At 42.1% G+C, this 24,982-nt stretch overlaps 1 protein-coding gene across 3 annotated transcripts in view; it reads right to left on the minus strand.

Moving 5' to 3' along the window:
• Positions 1 to 24,982, minus strand: part of ACSF3 (acyl-CoA synthetase family member 3) — a 1,464,159-nt gene that overhangs the window by 834,487 nt on the left and 604,690 nt on the right. For all 3 annotated transcript variants that reach the window (XM_044081689.1, XM_044081688.1, XM_044081690.1), the window contains one exon: positions 13,114 to 13,277. In XM_044081689.1, the coding sequence (XP_043937624.1) occupies positions 13,114 to 13,277 (164 nt within the window). The remainder of the gene's footprint in view (positions 1 to 13,113; positions 13,278 to 24,982) is intronic.

Below are 24,982 nucleotides of genomic sequence, written 5' to 3' on the forward strand. Positions count from 1 at the left end.
GTGGAGAGTGGGCAGTATGTAGTGGTGTGGTTAGACCCCACCTGCTCCCACAGCAAGGATGAGTGCTGTAGAGGAGGGGTAGGTGGGGGAACTATGGGGATGCAATTATGGGCCTAGGCGTGCAGGTGTTGGCTAGTCAGTTGTATTCGGACCGCCCTGGGGATTAAGTAATATTGCGAATTGGGCAGAGCTTCAGCCCATACCTCTCAACCTCTTAGAGCAAAACCTCTGGACAAAACCAAAAATGTTGGGGGGACAAATAGGGACAGATATTAAATATTCCTCTTAGAAACTTAGAAAGCTGACAGAATAATAGGTTATGCATTAACATGACTTTTCTGAAGGATGTGGAGTGCTAAACTCAAATACTTGTCTTTATTTAATGACTTCAGTTCCCAGGTATTTGCCAAACAGGTGCAGATTGTAAGAGGAACACACCAAAACTATGAAGCAAAACTCTGGACAGTCTGCGAAAACTGTACAATTGACAGGTATGCTTTCGCCTAACGAGCAGCCATTCCTGATATGGGTCCCACCGCAGCACAGTCTATTTTACATGGCAAGGTACGGTATAACCATATGTGTTGCTGCATATCCCACTACATAACACCAAAGAACACATGATCGCAACAACCCACTGTAGGCATGTAAGCCGATCTAATTGGCATCACAAGTTATTATTGTAGTCCTCACCCCCACCCAGGGGTGTGTGTGTCCAACGCAAACTCCAAATGCAGTGTATATGCACAGCTGTTGTTGTAGATGACATGGCCAGCTGTGGACCTTCCCTGAAGCCGTCCTGCACATCCCTGGATTATTCCCCTACTAACTCCCCCCTTTGTGCCCCATGCACAACACATACCTATCAACCCCTGTTCCATTTCTATTAATGTTTAAGGTTACACTTAGGTGACACCCTCTTTCCCCACTATATTGCCAGAATCTGGAACCCCCAACCCACATGTATTATCTCAGCTGTCCCACAGGACACATGTAAATAACACATGAAGAAACACCACAAGCACACTTGGATCAGCACAGGCTCACCACCTTGTGAAATCCCCCCCCCAACTTACACTCTATACCACTACATCAACTAGTAAAACTGAAACCTCTTGTCCTGCCTCGTATACAAATCCCAACATCTGACAAACCTTCCCTATTGCTCCCCATCCAATTATTCCTACAGGTTACTATACAGTTACAATATCACCCACACTACCTACCTACCTACCTACCCCTTCACTATTCCCCTCTACTGTACCACACAGATATGGAATAACTACACCTATCCCGAATACCTGCAGGTAACCTATCCAGAACTGTTAAACTGGAATTCAACTTCACCTTAAACTGACCTTTGTCAACAGTCATACCTGACGTGTAAACCTGACCTAAGCATGGATAATACCGACATGTTAACGTAAACTAAGCATGAAGAATGGGGGATGTATCTATGTTACGTGTGTTACTCTCTATGAATGTGAACACCTCAGTATTAATTGGAATTCGTAGCTGGGGTCACTGTGGGGCTCTACTCCCCGGGCCACCACTAAAAATGGACAAGCATACAGTCAGATTGCCCCAGTTGACAAATGTCTACTAAATACAAGAAGTTGCACGTGTGCATGTGGGAGCAAGCGGGTGTAAGCCTGTTTGGCCGCCTGTATGCAATTACCACACTGGTGAAGCAATGTATAAGCTAACTCAGTGCAAGACGCCGCAACCAGAGATCAGCAATGCTGAGCTTCGCGCAAACCAGCGCATACCCTCCTACAACTGCTCATCACACAGGGAATGTACAGGGAATATGCCCACATGATGTAGGGATTCATAGTGGGTGGTTGCCATGACAGCGGTAATTGGAAGTACTACATATGTGTACTCATATATATATATATATATATATATATATATATATATATATATATATGTGTGTGTATATATAGCTATCTGGATAAGTACATGTCCATATATTTCCACCATATGTCCTGGACATGGAGTCTACCCCAGCCCCTACAGTCCCCAAAGTTGTAGTGCAAGGGGATGTCAGGTATGTATAGCAGGTATATTACTAGACTATAGCTACTGTCATTGGGATTGTCTTCACAGACATGGTGTGTGTGGAAGGTGACATCTGCTCATAACATGTGTGCCATTGGCTACTGACAAACATCCTAAGGATATCATTGTACAGTACCTGCATATATAGCAGGCTCAACAGTTATGTCACAGCACAGGATAGGATACACCTTTGTGAAAGTGCATAACCAGAACCAATGTGAACACAGCCACAGCCACATATGGTACACTAGCATAATATTACAGTACATGGACTATCTGTTCTACACCATCCTCATATGTGCCACTCACAGAATGACCCTACATATACTGGGCTGCTACACAGTTTGGTGTTATGGCTGTCTGTGGTATAGGACATGTGTGTGTATGGCCCTACAAACATGTACGGAAAAATGATACCATACAGTGGGGCAGCATGTAACATCAGATCGAAGGGGAGCTAGAACAATGACATCTACCACAGTCTGTACACAGGCTAAAGTACATATTAACAATACACGCACTGCTGACATTCACCATCACTACACAGACTTCAATACTCTACAAACATCCACAGAATGTCCAGGTTATGTCATGAAATGTAACCCCTACTGTACATGACATGTGTAGCAATCTGATATATCACTGGCTTGTTATCAGATATGATGACACTATTTATGGTGTACAGCACATATGCACCACTTCATGCATGACATATGTACAAAGGTTGACAGAGGTGTGGCTGACAGCACATACACAGGGCCAGTATAGACATATTGTTGTGATACCCTCATAAATCTACCATTGTAACGGGGTTTGCTGCAACATATGTCCAATGAGGGATATTTAGTCAGTAACTGTCACGGCCATCACCATCTACAGACTGCAATCCTCACACTACCTTCTGCATTCCACAGATAGATGCATTGTGGCTAACACATGAAACCAAAGGCACAACACTGCCCAGTCTGCAGATGACCCTGCAAATAGGGATTCCTCATATACATGGAACTGACATGGCAGGTATTGCGACATGTACGACAGGCATATCCAGACAAATACTGTTAAACCAACATTACTCCATATGCAGTATAGCAGCACTTACAGTCTGTAGTCAGGTCAGGCACATCCCCCTCCTGTTTGTTGCCCTCTTTCCACAGTGTATGTTGTTAGAGGTAAATCCCCAATCCATCTGAGATGCTGTTTGCCAAACGACAGATCTAGTTCCTGCTCACAGTGACAGAAAAGGGCCAACACCACCATGATGTTCCCAGATATTGGAGTGCATTTCCATGCAACTGGCTATGGGAATGCTACCACAGCTGTTCCACATGCAATCAGCTAGGGGAGGGCTGCAATTTGTGCAGAGGCCATCAGCTGATCATGAGCATCACTTAAAATACACATGCTGCTGCCTAGGCAAAGCAGGTGTGGGTCTCCACATCCATCAGAGAGGGAGTGGGGGAGGCAGACAGAGGTGAATACATGTCAAGGAGGGGTGACAGGGTAAAACTGAAGCATGTTTGTGTCAAACACCTACCAGCACAGGGTATCAAACCCCCGACAGCTATATAGTGCTATCACAGTTCAATGCAGTTATCGGATGCACCACATGGGTTATCTGCTGGGGAGCACTCTGAACATATATGTGACGGTGAGTGACATCTGCAACAGGGATACAGTAGATATACAGTAGGTGACGTACACATGCATGTCTGCATGAACAGGTGCCAGCGTCAACACAGGCACACTCACACAGGGACACACACACATTAACACACTTGACAGGGCCAGGAGTGCAACTCATCACTAGTGGGATTGCCACAACACATCAATGTGCAGGTAACACATGCACCACACGGGTCACACGGAGGTCATATGGGCAGTGAGTATGAGGGGGTGTCAGACATCAGACAGCATGCTTCACTGTGCCCTGGGGGTTGTAGTGAGTGTGGATGTGGACATATGCACCATACAACACACACAAACACACAGGGTGCAGTACTGACATGCATGGGTGCATGTCTGCATGGGTGTGTGGTGGTCAACAGTGCCAGCAGGCTATACAAGGGTAGGCGATGGGTATACCTTGGCATCAGGCCACATGACAATGGTCTGCATTGCGACTCAGGCCTGTAGTTTCTGCATTTGCCCACACAGGTGGGCACTGCATCCCTCATTCAGTCACCTGGGTGACTATTATGTGTGGCCAATGCTGTGCATCACTTGCCGTGTATGTGTTCCCTAGTCCATGACTTGGATGGTGTCTAGGATGTGCACACCTCCCACATGCATGTACAGTGACATATGGAACTGTACCTGGGGTGTCTGGCCCATGCTGTGAACACAGATTATCATCAGATGTGCCAGTCTTGCCCACCTGTAGCAGGGACTGGTAATGGTCAGCAGGTTTTCCCTGCATCTACATTGATAGCATGCTAACAGCATTCCCTGATGTCAGTGTCATCTGTCCATACAGGGCATGCTGTCAGGCATGGTATGTCCATTGTGAGTCACATGTGAAGGCACAGTAGGGTCGCTAACTGTGACTGGCTGGCCTTGATGTCACATGAATGGGTATGGCTTTGCACCCCAGCCTCTCAGCTAATTTGCATCTGTTATCCCTGTATAGTTGACATTGTGATACATAGTAGGGCCACCATAAATGAAATAAGCAAAACCCCTCCACATTGCCCACAGGTGTCACACACTCACAACCACCTCTACACAGGATACGAGTTACAAACGCACACACACACACACACACACACACACACACACACACACACACACACACACACACACACACACACACACACACACACACACACACACACACCTGTCATGTCTGGGAGTAGAACCCTTACCTAACAAGTTTACTACACTACAGCACTACACAGTTATAGTGCACACCACGGACATTACTGAAGTACATCTTCCCCAAAGGTGTATTTCACAATGAATGATATCAGCAGGATTACCAAAATAGGGCATTTGTAATGTATTGCGAGTGAGTAGCCTATAATGCATTGCTCCATACACAGACACTGAAACACACACAAAACATCTGGAACTGCCATGGATGGAGATGGAACCCTACCACTGTTCTAAATCACACTACAGCAGTACGCAGTTACAGAATGCGCTATGGAGATTACTGGACTATCACCTTCCCAAAGGTGTATTTCTAAGTGAGTGACATCAGCAGCTTTGCCAAAGTTGAGTACATGAATTGTACGGAGTGTGAGTAGCCTAAAAAGCATTGCTCTGTACTCAGTCAGACACACACACACACACACACACACACACACACACACACACACACACACACACACAAAACGTTGCCAGGTCTGGGGTTCGAACACCTACCTAACTACATTATCACACTACAGCAGTACACAGTTACAGGACATGCTACGGAGATTACTGGGCTATCACTTTTCCAGAGGTGTATTTCTAGGTGAGTGACATCAGCAGCCTTGCCAAAGTTGAGTATATGTATTGTACGGCGTGTGAGTAGCTTAAAAAGTATTTCTCTCTACACAGTCAGAGACAGGTAGGCACGCACACAAACACACACACAATGCCAGGTCTGGGGTTAGTACTACCACCTAACTAGTCTATCACTACAGCAGTACGCAGTTATGGGACGCGCCATGCATATTACTGAGCTATACCTCTCCCAAAGGTGTAATTCACATTGGATGACGTCAGCAGGCTTGTCATACTACTGCTATGGTGTGGGCAATGTGTGCATGGGTCATACCCCATTCATGTAGGGGTTGACATGCCACATGCAGGCACACATGGGGTCATATGTCACAGGTACGTGTATACAGCTACTAGATGGCTACTTCCTTGTGCAGTCTTGTTGCACAGCTGGCACGTGCACCACATAGTCTGTCATGCTGACAGGTACTGGTGGCTAGCATCTGCAGTGGGTTACATCTGCACTTCATGTGTTTGGGGCCCTTTGGCTGTGTGCCAGTTGGGACAGGCCCGGATAGCTCCTTGTCATGGTCATCCTCTTCCACATATCTATGCCCATGTACCTTTGGCTTATTGTAGTGTGTTGTCCTTACATATTTGTCTGTATTCCTATCCACTGTGTGTGCAAGGCAGGAGTGGTGCATACTGACATGTGTCTGCACTGAGAACTGCGACTGCCAGATATGTCTGGTCCACTGGTGTTTGCAGACATGGCCTTCATGTGTTTAAGTGTGTGAGCATGCCCAGTATGACCTCTCAGTATGTTGTTGACTGACATTGCCTTCATTCCTCTAAGTGTGTCAGCATGCCCCGTATGGCCATCTGTGTTACATGTGTGGATCAAGTCCAGGTAGTTTGTACTGCGATGCTGACCTTTGTGTTGTACACCGACAGGTAGCATGCTGTGTCTGCAGGGTATCCATTGGTCATTTGGGATTGACTGTTGCTACATTTCTGCATTGCGGGGGGGGGGGGCACACACCTGTCTGTTTCTACTGTTCTACACAGGAGTTTTGGGGGGGGGGGTTGGCACACCTGACTGTTACTATAAGTGTACGTTGGATGGGGGGGGGGCGCACCTGACACTTGTACACATTTGCTAGGACTGTACTGGTATGTCAGGCACTCCATTTCAGTCTGTAGTCTTATCAATCCTGCTGGCTGGAGGCTTACCAGTGTACTACAGATCCTAGCTTTGTTTACCTGTGTAGGCCTGGGGAAGGGGTTACCCATAGGGCACATTCAGAGGCCATAGTACAGCATTTGTTTGTGTTTGTCTTCACCTGTCCTGCTGGCTGAGACTGTTGTTGTGTATGTGAACCTTCCTGACTGGCATGTGTGGCTCTTATAGACACACATGTCGCACAGGCCATTTCCTGCAGTGGGTTTTGTCACCCTGTGTAGTACTGGCTACTGTGATGACTCCAGTATATGTTACAGATGTCATGATGCCACTATGGGTGTCTATTGTCTGCTTCCTTGATATTCAGCCACCCAATTCCCTTGCAGGGTCACATCCATATCATAGCTACAGGTAAAAACAGATTCTACTCCATTTGACAATTGGCAGGTTGACTGACTTACCTTGAGGGTGTGCCGGACTTGAGGATGGTGCTTGAGGGCTGCCTATGTTGGATGCACATAGTACACTCCCTATACATGGTTGGGCACAGGTAGTGTCATGTTTGGCATCCCTTTTACTGTCTGTGTGAGTCAGAGAGAGGTGTCACTCCCTGGGTTCCTACTGTGTCAGTGCATATGCTATGCATTGCCTCTTTGCCAAGGCCAGGGCATACTGGGCATGCCTCCTTCTGCCTACTGGGGTAGGCTCAGGTTGTTCCTCCTCTGAGTCACTCTGTGCCTGTACAGGCCTTGGCATTGGTAGGGGGCTGTGTGGTCCTGCCCCGTGCTGTTCCTGCTGCAGCTGTTTCCGAAGGATCATATTGTGTAGCATAGCACATACCATAACAATGTGGGTACATGTAGCTGGTGAATACTGCAGGGCTCCACCCGATGTGTTCAGACACCGAAACCGTGACCTGAGCATCCCAAACTCATGCTCTATTATATGTCTGACCTGTGCGAGTGCCTCATTATGGCGTTGTTGTTCAGGTGTGTGTGCATTTTTGATGGGTGTCATCAGCCACGGCTCCAGTGGGTACCCAGCATCCCCCACTAGGTGACCGTAGGGGATGTCCACATCGGCAAATCTGTGGTACAGCTGCATCAGTTGCCATATGTGTGAATCGTCATAGCTTCCAGGGCAGCCAGCATACACATTCATTATAATGCCCTGGGCATCACATACGACCTGGCAGTTGATGGAGGGGATGCCTCTGCTCACCGGGTGGTGCTTTGATGCGTAAGTGTGTGCAGTCTATAGCACCCACTACCCCAGAGTAGTCTGCTATTTGGTGGAAGAGACACATATTGCTGGTCAACACCTCACATGTGTTGAGGAAATATATGTGCTCACTGGCATGTGCTAACATGGCATCCAGGAACTGGTGGAATACTCTGGATGCTGATGCCTGTGAAATGCCCATATCTTCAGTTGTGCTTTGGGAGGTACCTGTGGCTAGTATACCTAGGCCTACACATACCTTGGTATCCACTGGGATGGGTTCCCCTTGGCCAGTTTGGTGTGTCAGGTGTGGCCCTGCACAGCTCAACGATTTGCTGTAGGAGGTCTCTGTCCATCCTATAGCGCTCCACTATCTCCAGCTCATGTAGCCCCTGATAGGTTACCCTGGGTCTGTACACTATTCTCTGTCTCCTCACTGTGGGTTGTTCGGCAGCATTCACATCCTCACCACTCTCAGCCCAGCAGCATTCACATTCTCACCACCCTCAGCCTCTTGCACATGTTGTTCTATGTTGCCTGCTGCAGCCCTTCTCATTTTGTAGGTTTGTTTGTTAAAATTTATACACCGGTGGTATAGAGAGTGGAAAAACCAGGGGGGAAGGTGTTTGCTTAGTTTATAGTAGTGTTCTGAGCTGCGCTTGTCTGCTGCCTGTGTAATTAGCTGATTCTGATACATTTCACCTGGCAGCTCAGCTAGTTCTCCTTGATTACCTTTTTACTGCTGTTTTCCCTTTCCATTGCCTCCCTGTTTAAATGTGCAGAGAGCTGCTATTTCCTGGTTTAACTTCTTTTTTCTTCCTGTACAACCCGATGTGTGGCGTGCACACCCGCTTACACTTTGTAAAAGGTGCTAGGCAAGTTTAGACACATCCCTAGCTTAGCTGTGCTAAGCTAGGGGCAATCCCAAACCACAGGGCTCTAATCGACTTACAGTTTGTCTGACACAGCTCCCAATGATGTCACCTATATCCTAGTCTTGCACCCAGGTATTTATACTCTTACACTCTTGGTACCTGCCTCACACCCTGGGGAAGACTGGGATTCTCTATCCTTCCCCTCATTTGCATGGAATTGCCTGCTAATGCATATTTACATGTGTCACACTGTGCCTCCCCCCTTAGCAACCACTACTCACTGGCCAGGTTGTCTTTTGCCTGCCATGGCGGAATACTGGTTTTAGTTAGAGTGCTGTTTTTAGGTTTATTTTCTTATTTCCCCACTGGTCCCATTTGTGTGCCATTGCCCTATGCTTCAACGGACGTGATTGGCGGACATATCATAAAGGTTGTACTTTGTACATTTGGCATTATTTGCAATGCCAATGGCCTTCTACTTGGCCATTGGCATGCTTCCTTAATGCTGTGCAGCCTTTATTTGGAGCTGTCATAGCTCTGTTTTGCAGTTTGCAGTGCCGTACTCTGTTACTAACCAAGTACATTTCTGCATATTACACTAGTCCTGCATGCCCTGCTTCCTGCTTCTTGTACGGCAGTTTTACCTCATTTGCATGGTTTTCACCTGCAAATGGGGTGATTTGCATATGGGGCTGGGGACGTGCAGGACTAGTGCTACAGTGCTTGCGCACGTCACAAGTGCATGTACGTGAATCGCTCGGCCACCATATTGGCAGTATTTCATCTAACACTACACATACATGCCATGCAAGCTTTTGAGAATCCGGGGGAATGTTAACTAATACTGGCCCTGTCTCAGAGCACTGAGGGACCCTTGAATTAACTGGTTAGTAATCTGATCTAGTAGCATTAATGACCACAGCTTGTATATGTCCTTCCAACCATGCATATCTCTCAACATCCTTCCACAAGAAATTTGGACAAAGCCTAAAATAATGGGGGAGACAAAGGCCCAAAAAATAGAGACAGATTTTAAATACTAGGCTTAGAAACTTACTTAGTCGCTGGAACAACATAATTTGTTTTAGTATGCATTTCTGAAGGCTATGAAGTCTAAAACTTAAAAGTCTGTCAGTATTTATGGACTTCAGTTCTCAGTGATTTGCCATAAAACACAAACTTTATGAGGAACAGACCAAAAATGCGAGGCAAAAATCTGGGCATTCTGTGAAAGTCTGGACAATTGAGAGGTATGCAACGATGTGATTATCCAGTCTACTTGTATAGGGGCTAATCTTTGCTTTGCATAAGGCTCTATAAATTGTAGGGACTGGTGAGGAGTGAAATGCATTATACCACAGGACAGACCAAAGTCATTAGCCACAGTAATATGGTTACGAAACTTAACAAGTCTGGTTAAGAGTTGACTTCCCCTTCACAAAACCATACTGGTTAATGTCTAATAGAGCCACTGATTTATTGTCATTCATTAATTTGATAAGGCACATTTCAAAATATTTTCCAAGGACAGATGTTAGGCTGATGGACCTGTAACTCTTAACATCATTCCTGCACCTTATTTTGAGTTATAAGTGTGATATGCAAAACTTTCAATGTACTTGATATTATTCTGGTATATAAAAGATTATTGAATACATTCTTTAATGTTGGCAAGAGAATATTCTTTAAGTTGTATAACTCAATGGATGAAATAATACCTGGTACCATAGATTTTTTTTTTATTTTATTCAGTGACCTGGTTACTGTATCTGTTGACATAAATGAACAGCAATCCCCAAAGCAATATTAAATTCCAGACTGTGGTCATACAAGCTACTGACAGATAAAGAAAATACTTTATTAAAGTTATTAACAATTACAGTAGTGCTGGTAAACAAGAAGTTAACTTTGACAGCATCCACATTAAGTTTAATTTTTACTAGAATTATTTATGTACTTAGAATATTTATTTTATTAATGGCATCCTGTGCTACTTTTCTCTCATGGGCTACTTTCTCAAATTTTCTAATTTTGTTTTTCAAATCTTTTTAATTATGTTCCGTTTTCTTTTGTTAAAGCTCATTGTACTCTGCACGTGCACACATTGATTTTTATGTCAGATATGGGATAAATGCCCAACTTCTGGCAATTTCAATGCCTAATGATAGCTGGTAGTCACAGCTGACCAGCAGTTTACCATTTTATTTAAGAAATTATTTGCCAGCCAGGTAAATTACCTTATCCAGGATAGAACTCCTTTAGCTATATTCTCATGCATCTCTTGTATAACAATCTTGTTTGTTTCATATCTTCTTGATTCCCTCATCAGCTTTAAACCCACTTGTTTCTAAGATGTTGTTTTAAGTTTCTACCACTTCCTCATTGTAAAAAAAAAAAAAAAATTCTTAAGCTATGGCTGAGCAAGCTGTGCCTTTGCACTATGTCCCTTTGCTTTAAGCATCTTTTATTTTTCTTAGAGATGTATTCTCATTTGTACTTTGTTAATTCTCTTATAGTACTTATAATATTTTTTTTTTATTTGGAAACTAGGTAAGGGGGCTGATAGGAAAAGCGCAATTTTCAGTCATAATCAGGATATACAAAAACAAAAAATAAAGAATAAACACACAATACAGAATAGGACAGTGATAAAGTATTACTTGTAAGGTCCAGTCATCAAACACCACTTGACTGTACATTGTAAATGTTTTAAATTTGTTTGCATGGTTTTGATTCACACCATGCACAGGAGATGGCATACTATCAGCACACATAAGACTTCTGATGTAAAAGTGGGCAGTCTCCATACTGAAGCTTGCTAGCTAAAAGTCTTCATAATACCTTCAGAATAGCACTTAATGGTACAGTAATGGCATTGCTATTTGTTTTAACAGCCCTTTGGAATTAAAAAAAAATCATTCCTCAAGCTGCTAAGTTGACTTCACAAATATATACCCAAAAAATTTCTCCAGAGGTTGGGGTATTGACAACAGGCTGTTGACTCAAACTAGATGGAAGGGAAAGGATCAGCACAGAACATTTTGTTAAAACTAAGAGCACAGACAACCCATAATTAATTATGGTCTTGCACTGTTCTCATTGGCCAATTCATTTTTTGGGCAGGTGTACAATGAATATGCACGCAAGCAGCATTCTTTGTCTGATATTTTCATAATGAAAAATAATCTGACACCCAGAACAATCCTAGTTTTGTAAACCATTAATCAAATGTTAGTGTGTTTATTGTATTCACAGATCTGTAGCTCCCTGGCACCACAAGTTCAATTTCTGCACAAGAAGGACATCAACAAGACTTCATATCCCTTAATTCAGATTCATTCAATACATCATATCTACACTTTAGCTTGCAAAGATGGTTTTATGTATTGTCTGATGCAACACTGCCATGTAAACTCCCCCACTTCTGTGCTTATATCGAATGAAATAATCTGGTGGTTATTTCGTTCTACTCAACAATTTCAATGTGTGTGTATGCATAGGAAAATGTCTACCTTACGTCCTATTTGGTGTCACACCATTTATTTGTTTCACTCAAACATCTTCAGTAGCAGTCAGCACCATGTTATCTCTATTTTGTGACAAAGAACACTGAAATAAGACACCTAAGGCAAAGAGATGCATGTGTAATTTGTTATAATATTGTACCATGCTAACAAAATAAATTCCAGAGCTAAACTGGGTAGCTATACCAACAAACAAGTTCTACCACTGATGGTTATTATGACACAGCAATGACAACCGATGCCCTGCATCCCACATGTGCACTGTAGCAAGCATACAGATTCAGACCTCTTATTGCTGCTTGTTGCTGTGGAAAGAACAGTGATCGGTAACCTATACATTACCATGCTCTGTCATAAGATCTGTAAACAATAGTCAACAGTACTCTCAGACTCGCCACAGCTTCACAGTGTGTGGGATGCAACACGCAGTGCATGAAGATGTAGGAAAACATAACATGATTACTGGCAAAAGTCAGGTAAATGTAAATCCATACAACAGCACATCTCCATCAAATTAAAGTAACAAACAAACACAAAGATAGTGTTACACAGTATAAGTAGGTAGAATTATAGAAATACGAGGACTGTTAAGGCACACAAATAAATTTAATGAGGATGTTCTGGTTAAATTGCACTGCTCCTTCATCCACCAAATGTGTGTCCCCAACAAGGATAATGACAACAGGGAGGAAGCATGCTGGGAGATGACCTGTGATAACATGAACAAAACAGCACTTGACTTTCCTACTACCATGAATGTCACACATAACACTGAAACAATGTTCTGTTCTGTTCTGCAAGCAGCAGTAGACAAGAATACCTTATTTTCTCCTGGCATACAGCCCGTACAAAATCTTGAACGTATGATGTGGTGAAATGTTTATCACAGTACTCTATCAGTTTGACATATATCGTTGGAACTGCCATGAAAACATTGACACGTGGGATTCCTGGAGGTGCTGTGCTCAGCAGGTATTCCCAGACCTTAACAAATACAATAAATAGATATAAGAATGTTGAGTGGAACAGCAAAATAAAATAAGTCAATTATTCATTATTTAAAGTCGATTACCAAACATTTATCAGTTAGATTTAATTTTTCAGCTGGCTATTTATCTACCTGTCCATGACCTCTTTCAGACTCAGCCCAGGAGTCAGTACAAATCATATCAAAGCAAAATAAAAGCAGTAAACACACAAAAATGCATGAATAAACTTTAAAAAGAAATTAATAAAAAGAGGAAAAAAATAAAGATGCATAAATCAAAATAGTACCAATTAATGGCAAAGTCAAGTATATTATATACAAAAAACATGCAGTACACTGGTAATAGTTCTATGACAAAAACTCAAACACACGTTTTACAGTAGAAGAGATAATGGTCCAGATTCTAAAAGAGTTAATGTCACTTTAACTGACTTACTCTGGTATAAGGCATATCTATAAATAGGCTTACACTGGAGGTCAGATTCCAAAAGACCCTGCTCTCAGTGTTAAGTGGCTTACTCCAGTGTAATATACCAAATGCACCATAGTAAGTCACTTATACTAAGAGCAAGTATTTTGTAATCAGGCCAACATCTGAAAGTGTGAACAGCCTAGGTCTACTGGATGCCCTGATCTTAATAAATGCTGAATATATGTAAGTAGTGTGTTTATATGTGCAGATGTAGGTGTTTCAAGCAGATCATAATTAGGTTACATTGCCATTCCTGTAGCACTTACATTTTTTGTTTTGTTGAGGAGATATGCTTTTAGGTTTCTCCTAAATGTTGGGAGGCATTAGGTGCCAGTTGTGTTTAGGAATAGATTCCCAGGTTCTAGGGACCATGACTGAGAATGAGTGTCCAATATATTTTAATTTACTGAATGGGGGAGTGTGGACGTAAAGAGTAGCCTCTTGTTGTATGGAGTCTGTCTTTGTGACAGTCTCCAGTCTCCTAGCAAAGAACTGAAGGAGTCCATGTTCATGAGCTTAAATATCATGGATTCTAGTAGGAGTGTTATTTGTGTTATGGTGGGAAAACATTGTCCTTTGTCTAGGGTATTTCAGTGGTGTTCTGTCTTGTGGAGAGTGTTATAAATTTGAAGAAGTTATTAGAGGTAGAGTGGAGCAAAGAAAGTTTTTTTTTCTTTGCGGGAGATGCTATTACGGGAAACCATACTCAAGTTGTAGTAGAAGGACTCCTTTACCTCTTGCTATCTTGCCTTTGGGGTCAGGAACTGTGAGAGTTGTTTTAATACAAAACAGAAGTTAATTGGCCTTCACTGTGATAACTCTGATTTGTTTGTTTGTTTGTTTGTGTCTTTCGGCTTTTAGGGGTCGCCACAGCGGAAGTCCGGTCCGCTAATGATTGGTAGTTGATTTTTACGTGCCGAGTTACCAGCCCTGACGCACAACCTTCAACAAAGGTACACCCATTCACGCATGCCTCCATGCAGAAGATGCTCTAGCTGAGAATCGAACCAGACAGCGTCTTACTGTGAGGCGACAACGCTACTGCAGCATCACCACTGCGGGTACTGTGAGAACTCTGATATACAAATACCTGGGAATCTGGCTAAAACCTTATCTAAAATTTCAGGACTGTAATAACTCTGATATAGTCCTGAAATTTTAGATAAGATTTTAGCCAGATTTCCAGGTATTTGTAGGTTTGGACAGTTTCTACAGGCTTGCTGTCATACGTCAATTGGTGAAGAGTTTATCAGTTTTTGAGAAATAACGAATAGCATAGTTTTGGTTTTCTTGGCGTTTGATATTGTGTTTTAGTCGCCAGTTGTTAAGATTTGGAAGGTTAGAGGTGAGGGAAGTGGATGTCAATAAATGCTGAAAATTGGTTAAACTAGATACATTCATTCTTTCTGCTTAGTTACACCCAGTGCTCATTCTCTCCCTTATTACAGCTCACTTACCAAATTCAGTTTGTCTCATGCCTGGCACCAACAGTCAGTGGCTTAACTGGACATTGGGTAGGGGGCTCAAAAAGTACAATACTTTTGACATGCTACTCCACCCCCTCAGCTAGCATGCACATTCTTATACTGAGGCCATAAAAGAAAAAAAATGGATTTCTCACAAGGGCTAAGTATTTTCATACTGTTTAGATTGTATTTAGATTAGCTGTTTAGAGAGTACTTCACTCACATTTCAGAAAAAAAATCTTTTACAGAGACACCAAAATGCTAATGTGGGCCCATTTGGTTAAACTTCCCTCTGTGCAGTGTGATAGATCAGAGTCATTGCCGCAAGGCCTGTGAATAGCCACAGACATGCAGTCAGGAAGTACTAATTTTCATCCCAGCAGTTTAACCCTCATGAAACCACCAGAGTTCGCCCTGGAGAGCACAGTCACTTAAGGCCAAGAGGAAAATATCACCTGCAAACAATAAATATGCATTTCTCATTTCTACATACTAGATTATCTTGGAACCTCAGTCGTTCCTTGATATCATGTGAAAATCATAAACGGGGAAGGAGACAAGATAGACCTCTGTCACAGTTATATACCCACCATGAATGCACAGTGGGCTCTTCATAACCTGTGCAGATATGCTGCAAAGGAAGGCTGAGTTAATGAAATGCATCGAATGTATAACACTAGTGTAATTGGCAAAGGACTTCAGACATTAAACAAATTCAGTAAAAGTAAAATGTAATATATTAGTAATTTATCTTCAATTACTTTTGTACTAAGCAGTTTTAAAAGAGATGGAGTATCTTCTTTAATAACAATAATAAAGCCTTTCTTGAGCATTTGGTAGCAACATAGTGTTTTATACCACTCCCTTGATAACAAATCAAAATACTTTTGTAGTTGTGAATGGAATGAATTACAAAGGACATGACATTAGTACACTGGGCAGATGGGAAGGAGTGGATTTTAGAGTATACAGGACTAAATTATGCTTAGCAACAAAAGATCGTTAAAAGTCAGAAGCATTTAAAGCGCAAAAATAAATGTACTAAGCTTTGTTGTACTAGTGATGTTTTCAAACAGAGATGCCAATCAATTTTCTTGAACAGCAGTAATGAGTAACAAGGTCACACTGACAAACCAATCTGTAAAAACTAAAAGAAAACTCTAGCCAAGATAGATTTTCCACTTTGTGATTCCTTAAAATCTCTTGTATTAGAGGTAACATGGAATATATGGAAATGACATCAAGTGTTTCTGCTATATGGTTGTTCTGAATGCCCATGACATTTCTCCTTTTTAAGTCTGTTATGGACAAATTCAGGCCAACTTGTCCATAACAGAAAAATGGGGCCAACCTTGTTACTAATGAAAGCAGCAGCTTCCCAAGGATGGGCACAGAATTGTATCACAAAAGGGAAACCTTCCCTGTTCCCTCTCCCAGGAATGACAATAGTGGCTCTCCCTTGCCCACTAAGGGGACCCCAACAGCTGCAGAGGACATGGCTTACCCCTGGTCCATAGAGGTTGTAGGTGGTACACCAGAGACATCCGGGGTAAAAGATGAGTGGTTTGAGGTGCAGCAAATGACTACAGCATAGTCACCCACCTGCAGCGGAGGCAAATTGTTCTGTGCTTAATTTTATTTTCTTTTTTGTGGCTGGAAGAAAGACCAATCATGGGTCCAGTAGTCTGTTGCATGGTTAAGACACAAATATCGCCTCTTTCCCAGGGAAAACAACCAGCAATTGTCAGAAAACACCATCAGTTCACAAATGTTACTTGTTTGGCATAAAACCATAGTAAAAGACACTTTTAAACACTCTACCTGCCCCATAAAGTAAAATAAACACAATTTCTCCACAAAAAGAACATTTCCAGTTACTATACACTACTTTTAAACTGACAAAAAATGAGTGCTCTGTTTAAAATTACATTACAGTCTCAAAACAGACCTTTAAATAACAACACTCCTAACTTTAAAATAACTTTCCTGAAGAGGAAAGTAATAAAACATCAGCAAACATTCAAGAAAATGGAAGTTTTTTTTCCGAAAGGGAATGTATCTACTCAGCAAAAAAAAACATAAGCTGACAGTCACTACTCAAAAACCTCAGAGGATTGTACTGTTTGACTGCACTAAAGCTCTGAAGAGCTTTGTGCTTAAATTTTTAGTCAGGTCAGCTCGAGCTGCTTTACAGTTTGGGCATGTGGAAAGTACTCAGAAGCTTTGGAAGCTGGTCAGCTGCTATATCCTTGACAGGATATAACCCATATAGCTAAGGCTACTGCAGCAGTGATCAATATGAAGAGCATAGTATAGTTCTGTAAGCAACTTACCACAACTGGTAATGCTTAAGTAGGCAATCCACCCTGTAGTCATATTCCTTACTTCAGAGATTTGGCAAAAGCATGATATCTATTCTGGACCAACCCTCAGAGCATTATTTGGATATTCCTGGAAGCATAACTTCATACTAGCCACAATGGACTGGCATTCTATACAAAAGCAGACTCTTGCACCATATCTTCAATTTTTTTTTGTGGAAAAAAATTCTGAAGTGTGTAATCTCTAACTAGGGGAAACTGGTTCTATAGAGACAGGATGTTTCAAGTCTACAAGGATTCACACAGTTGAGTGGTTGACTAGTTAAAATGGTCTAGCTGGACCAGGTACTTCTATAAAAGAGAGGGAATCTTAGGACAAGTTATAACTACTGCTAAAAAGTGTGGTCCCCTTCTTTCATTAACATAAAAACAACTAAGACACTAAAAGCAGTTTAGACACATTTTTTAAAATTTTCTGAATAAGTAGCACAGCTAAACTATACTAATGACAAGTTTAGATGAACGTTAACATAGCAGACCTACAGAACTAATACATGGCCCAAGTCTTCTGGATTTCCAAACACAGTTCACAGAAATATGCAATCATTATTCACAGACAGACGGTTAGCAAATTTCTCATGTACTCTGCACTTTCTCATGGCTTCTCTTGCATAGTTAGACAAACAAAGCTGTATTCAAAAGAAGATCTCTAGCAAAACAAGGCCAAACTACTGAGACATCATACCTCTCAACCTCTTAGAGCAAGAAATCTAGACAAAGCCATAAATAAAAGTTGGACAAAGGCCCAAAAATGGGGAGAATTTTTTACATATTGCTAATATAAACTTAGAAAGTTGACAGAATAACAGGTTTAGCATTAGCATGAATTTTCTGAAGGGGATGAAGTCTGAAACTCAAATGTCTGTCATTTTCTAACTTCAGTCTTTAATGATTTGCCATTAAATTGCTAGAAAACCACAATTTTATAAAAAAACAGACCAAAAATATCACACAAAAATCTGGACATTCTGCAAAAATATGTGCAGTTGAGAGGCATGAGAGACATATTTATGTTTCTAACTGTTTCACTCAGGCACTCAATGGTTCTTGGCTTTATAATAAAGCAGCATTATGAGTCTTATCTAGCTCTCAGCATAAACATGTTTCTAGTCTGAATAAGACAAATCCATTTTGTCAGTTGTAATGTCTGAAATAATACTATTAGAGAAAATCCATCCTGACACTTATATTTTTTTGATATTTCACCACAGGGATAACTGGTCTCCCTTTCATTTATCTGTTATCAGCAAATAACATTTTTACCATCTTATGAAAGTAGATATAAGAGACCTGAGTTTAAGCTACATTAGAGAATTAAAAGCTATGTGCTTACCATAACTTGGCATCTGTGTTGTCCATTTTCATTCTTCCTCATGAATGGGTCTAGGATCGATCCTCAGATCCAACTTGGTCACATACACAAGACTTTGAATCCAAAGCTCGAGATCCTCCCTCTATCCATAACACTCCATTCCATCCACAACTCCTCAGATCAAGTTTGCTGCTTTCCTGCCCACTGTGTTATACAGACAGAACAGACACAAGAAAAAACTGAGGCTCAAACTTGGAACACGAAGGTTCCATTATCATCCAAAGATCCTGCTAGGAGTGACAAGGCGGGGGATGGCTGGTACGGAAGATGATGAAGAATGAAAATGGACAACATAGATGCCAAGTTATTGTAAGTACATAACTTCTAAATCTGATGTTGTCCTTTTCATTCTTCCTCACGAATGAGAACTTAGCTAATTAACTCTGAAGAGACCCTCAAGGAAGCATATGTTGGAGCAATGTCGAACCAAAGAAAGCTGTGCTCCTAGAGAAAATGTCCAATTTGTAATGTGTAACAAAAGTATGAGTCTTTGACCAAGTGAGTGCAGCACAGATATTGTCAATGGGAATTCTTGATCAGGAAGCAGAGGACGTAGCCATAGAGCTAGTGGAATGAGCTCTAGGAATAGGAGGCAATTCCAGACCTTTTTGAGAGTAAATCAGTGAAATACAATCAGTAATTCATTTAGCCACAGCAATTTTGTATACTGCTTGACCTAAGTGGTTAGGGAAAAAAGGATACAAACAGCTGATCAGACATCCTGTACTATTTTGTTCTATGAACATAAAAACAGATATTTATAAACATCAAGAAGATGCAGCATATATTCGCCATTATTAGTACAGTTTGGAAAGAAAACTGGCAATTGTACGGACTGATCATGTTAGTCTCCATGGCCCCTTTAGGTAGAAAGGAAGGGTTTATTTCATAGAGAAAACCTATCTTTATGGAAAATAATGTAAGGAAACCTAGGCAATAAAGCCTGGAGCTCAGGAAATTCTTTTTGCTGAAGTGATAGCTACCAAAATTATTGTTTTTCCAAGAAAGAAATTGATAGTTCATTTGTTTGCCAGTTCAAAGGGTTTCTGAGTCAACCCCTGAAGGACCACCATGAGATCCCAAGATAGAGAGGGATCCTTTATTGAAGGTCTAAGGAGAAAAATTCCTTTCATGAAAGCTTTACATAATCTGGAAGTTGCCAGAGAAAGGGATTTGTTTCCAGCATGGAAGTTTGATATGGCTGCTAATTGAAGTTTAACAGTAGAAAAACTAGTCCTTTTCTTAAAACGAGTAGTGAGGAAAAGAAGGTTGGCTGAAGTAGGAGCTGATAAAGGGTCAATATTCTCTTTGTAAGTCCATACAGATAATTTTTCAATTTGCTTCCATAGACTATCTTGGTGGAGGCCTTCTGGGAAGCCAAGATAATATCACAAACTAGGGAAGCAGCCTGGACTGTCTTACTATCACTGGAAGTGGAGAAACCATGTGGTCAGCTTGTGAGTGTAGAGATTGGGATGTTGAATTTCTGATGGGTGAGATAAGAGATACAGAGTAGGTTCCAGTTTCCATGGAGGATAGTTCAAGTGAGACTAGCGGAAGGAGAACCATACCTGTTGAGGCCAGAAAGGTGCAATGAGGAAGACTGAGCTTTTCAGCCTGCTTGCTTTCTGTAGGACTTTTGCGAACAATGGAAGAGGGTGGCAGGCATAGTGTAGAGTTGGGAGCAAATGATAAATCACAGCATCCCTCAGTGGCTCCCCCAGAGGGGGGATCAGAGCAAAGTACTTGCTGCACTTGTTGTTGAGGGTAAAGGCAAATAGGTCACAGCAAGGCTGGCCCCAGTGGCTGAAAATCATGTTTGCTACTATTTGTTCGGGTGGGATCTCCTAGATGACTCCTTTTTGCAGCAGCTTTTAAACCTCTTGAGTTGCATACTCCCACTGATTGGGTGGAATGCTGGGGAGCTTCTTCCTTTTAACAGGAGGTGGAAGGGAAAAGGATATGTAGTAACCTCTGGATATCATATTTAACACCCATGCCTTGTTTGTAAGATTTGTCTAGGCATCCACGTGCAGAGAAAAATGACCCCCAACTGCTTCCAGAGATGGACAGTCAGGCAGCTCTTCAGGAGCACGGATAGGGCCTATCAGAGAAGGAGTCTCTAAAGTCCTGGTTCTGAGGACCTCCTCTACCTTTGGGGTGGCATCTGTCATTGAAACCTCCTCATCTGCCTCTGGAGGAAGTATCCCCGTGCGAGTCCTGAAAAGGTCCCCGAGACTTCCGGAACCGCAGTTTCTTACCACCTTGCTGGTTCCTGCAGAATGTATGTTGAGGGGTACAGAACTTGATTCCAGTGGCAGACAAGGTCTTTCCCTCCTGCTCGCTGCAGATGAATGTATCTTTTATTGATGGCCCAAACAAGGAGGAGCCATCAAAGGGGGCATTAACAAAAGAATCTTGAAGGGTTCCACAAAGTTGCATAGCCATATCTAGGCATGTCTCCTAATGGCTATGCCTGAACTTGCTGCTTATGAGATATCGTCCTCTGTATGGGAAATTAGCCTCACTGATGACTTGGCAATAGACAACCGAGTAGCCAGTTGAGGAGAAACCTTCTTGAGGTCCTCTGCAGATGTGGACTAAGAGAGACAGAGAGAGAGAGAGAGAGGGAGTTTGAAAGCTCCTTGATCAAATCTCTCTGTATGCAAGTAAAATCTGACAGGTAATTTAACAACCTCAGTGCAAAAGTGACTGAGGTGTACATGCACTTTCTAAACCCATCTACCACTCTGGACTTCCTGTTTGGTGGATGGATTGAGGAGCTTTATTCTGCTAGCTCCTTCTTAGAGGCTACTGCCACAACTATGGCATCAACAGGGACTCCCTGCTCCAATGAGGTCTGTCTAATGGGGAAACTAAGATTTTATCTGGAAACATGAGGATGGGCTCGACAGTGTGTGGTTCCTTCCAAGTCCAGCGGGAAACAAAGTCAGTAAGTTCATCCACTGGAGAGGCAGTCATCCAAGACGTAGATGAGCCAGCCCCGAAAGCTTCCAGGAACATCGATTCTTCAAGAGAAGGATTGTGGGAGGACTAGTCACCTTTCTGCTTGAGGATTTCCAGGATGTCCCCAAATGAGACATCATGAGGTGACAATCGAGGGATGCTTCCCCCTCATCACAATCGGTGTTCTCTGTGAGAAACTCTACAGCAGAGTCTATGTGCCTCCTCTTGCACATTCACTTCCAAGGTACCTCTTCTACTGGGTGCTTGGAAGAAGTGTCAGAAAAGAGGAGGACTCCCTCTGGGGTATATGTGGGAGGCTTCCCTGAGCTGGCTGACCCCTAAGGAGCAGTAATGATGAGCTCAGAGCTCAGAACTGGTGAGGGATAGGATCCGAGACTAAAGAGGATGGCTCTGTATGCAGAGAAAAAGCTTTTTCAACAACCTGGAAAGCCAATGGACCCAGGGAAACCTCTCCTCCCCTTCTCACAGCTGAAGCAGCTGAAGATGGAAGGTCGGGCAAACCCTGAATACGAACCTTCTGGACAGAATCTGACTCAAGCTGTCCAGGTCAGAGACACTGAGTGGAAGAAAAGGGATCTGACAATGAAGGACACAAACCCAATCTCCTTGGACCTGCCTCCAACCCCTTGGATCAGAGACCCACCCTGATCCAAAGGCGTTGGAGCAGGGCTGGTCAGGGTTACTGTCGGAGTCGAGGAATGGACTTCCTCGCATCTGACGTCGAACATCTCAGAGATCTAGGATCCTGGGACTCCAAAACCACAAGTTGGATCAGAGAAGTAGACAGTATTGGTTGGGCAGGTGTGCTCATGGATCTGGGAGGGGACAGAGCTGACAGGACCCCCATCTGGATCTGACCCCTATGGAATCTCAGCATCATCCTGTCCATGTCAGCCTCAGACAAACTCCTTGAAGACCTAAATGAAGTTGAAGAAGCTGACTTGGAGTGCTTGGTTGGTGTTTCAAATAACTTGGAGGGTAAAGCTGGAGATGCAGGTTTTAGTATAAATTATGGTGCATATAGTCTGCTTGTCAGATCCAATGAACGGGCATCGAAGACAGAGGTGGATGGAAGAGGAGAAATGGTAGCACAGGCTGAGTCAGTCAGACCTGAGGGTTGATTTGGATCAGAGGGCCGCCCAAGAGGCCTTGGATCTGAAGGAGTTTGATCCAAGACCTTTTGAAGCTTTTCAAACAGCTCCGAGGAAGACTCTGGGGATTTTGGATGATATCTCTTTCTCAGCTCTGAGACAACTGAAGCTGATTTTGAGGGGTTTTGAGCCCCAGCTGGAAGCAATCCTTTCAATGTTATTTCTGCAGTCAGAGAGGACCCTAGGATTAAAGGTAGCACACACAGTGCATAGGTTATCCGGGTGGACCACTCCCAAACAATAGACACAGTTCTTGTGGGCATCAGAATTGGGAATTTTATGCCCACAAGCAGTGCACTTCTTAAAACTTGTAGGTTTCTCTGACGTGTGCTTCTCAGACATAGCAGACATCAAGGAACAGCAAACCCTAGAAGGAAAAAGGATTTAAAAAATGCTAAATGTAAGGTTAAGAGCGGGAACTACAACTTCATCTAAAAAGAACAGCAGATAGAATTCTATAAACTTTTTTAATGAAAATTTAGAAAATAGAAAAGGGTACCAGACAAGTACCATGAGTATTACAATAGTGAAATGGAAAAATAGTAAAACCCTAATGGCTGTGAATAACTGAAGGAGGAGAAAGAGTAAACTAAGTTAAAAGATAGTTAAAAGGCAAAAAATATTAGTAAAACTACAGAGAAATAATTCTTCAAAAAACACGCTTACAGTAGATCAGTGGATCTTCCATCTTGCAGCTATGGCAGCAAATGAGATCTGAGGAGTTGGGTATAGAATGGAGCATTGTGGGTAGAGGGAGGAGCTTGAGCTTTGGATCCAAAGTATTTTGTATGCGGCTGAGTCAGATGCAAGGATCAGCTCCCAGACTCATTCGTGAGAAAGAATGAAAAGGACAACAAGAAATAGACATCAGGTGTAGAAAAAATGAGCACTAGGTCAGAAACACACCTCATGGCTAGAACCCTTAAACAGCAGCACTTACTCCATGTGTTTATATTTTATTATTACTATTATTATTATCAATTTTCTAGTACCTGTCTTACAATATTTTACTAGTGCCCTACACGTGAAGTATAGCAAGATTACAATCATAAACACTATGACTTAAAGCCTTTTTAAAAAAACTTATTCTTCATTTTGGAAACAGAATGGTTACTCATGCCATAGTGAACCATCAGCTCCCTTGGCATATAGAACATTTACAGCTACCAAGGTGTACTCAAATGATCCTTAAATTTCATTTCATTACCTGAAATGATCGTGCAGTATTTTACCTCACCACCCCCTTCTCACTAAGAATAAATGCACTTCACTTACAAGTGCTAACTCAAAAGTACACATTTCTTCACATTCATAAGCCAATCTACAATGTACACTTCTCTCTTTTTTTTTTACATGTCTACAATGTACTAAAATCATGTCTTTTGTAACTGTTGCTTTATAAACAAAATCTACAACATTATGTTTCGGTTAATTTATTTCCATATTCCATGATATTTTGCCCACTGAAATCTGATCTACAGCATTCTGAATTTCATTAAATAACCCTTACTGCTTGTTTAGCCAAGTAGTAATAACTCATTTTAACCAACATATTGCAATGAACATGTCACCTTACCCTTCAAACTTGATGTCTGAATATTATCAGCTATGAAGTCCAATCATAGTTCATATTTTAGATTGACAGCAGAAGTATGCAATTATTATTCAGAGACTGTTGGTCCCACATACTCTGCACTTTTTCATAATTTCATTCACATAGTTACACAAAGCTGCATTAAATGCAAGAACTATAGCAAAACAAGGCCAAACTACACAGACATACTATTTATGCTTCTGGCTTCTTCCCTCAGCCACTCAATGTTCCTTCGTTTCATAACAAATCAGTATTATGAGCTTAACTACCTTGCAAC

This window comes from Protopterus annectens, chromosome 8.part1 (assembly GCF_019279795.1).
Source record: "Protopterus annectens isolate FY-2018-M chromosome 8.part1, PAN1.0, whole genome shotgun sequence".
Lineage (NCBI taxonomy): Eukaryota > Metazoa > Chordata > Ceratodontiformes > Protopteridae > Protopterus > Protopterus annectens.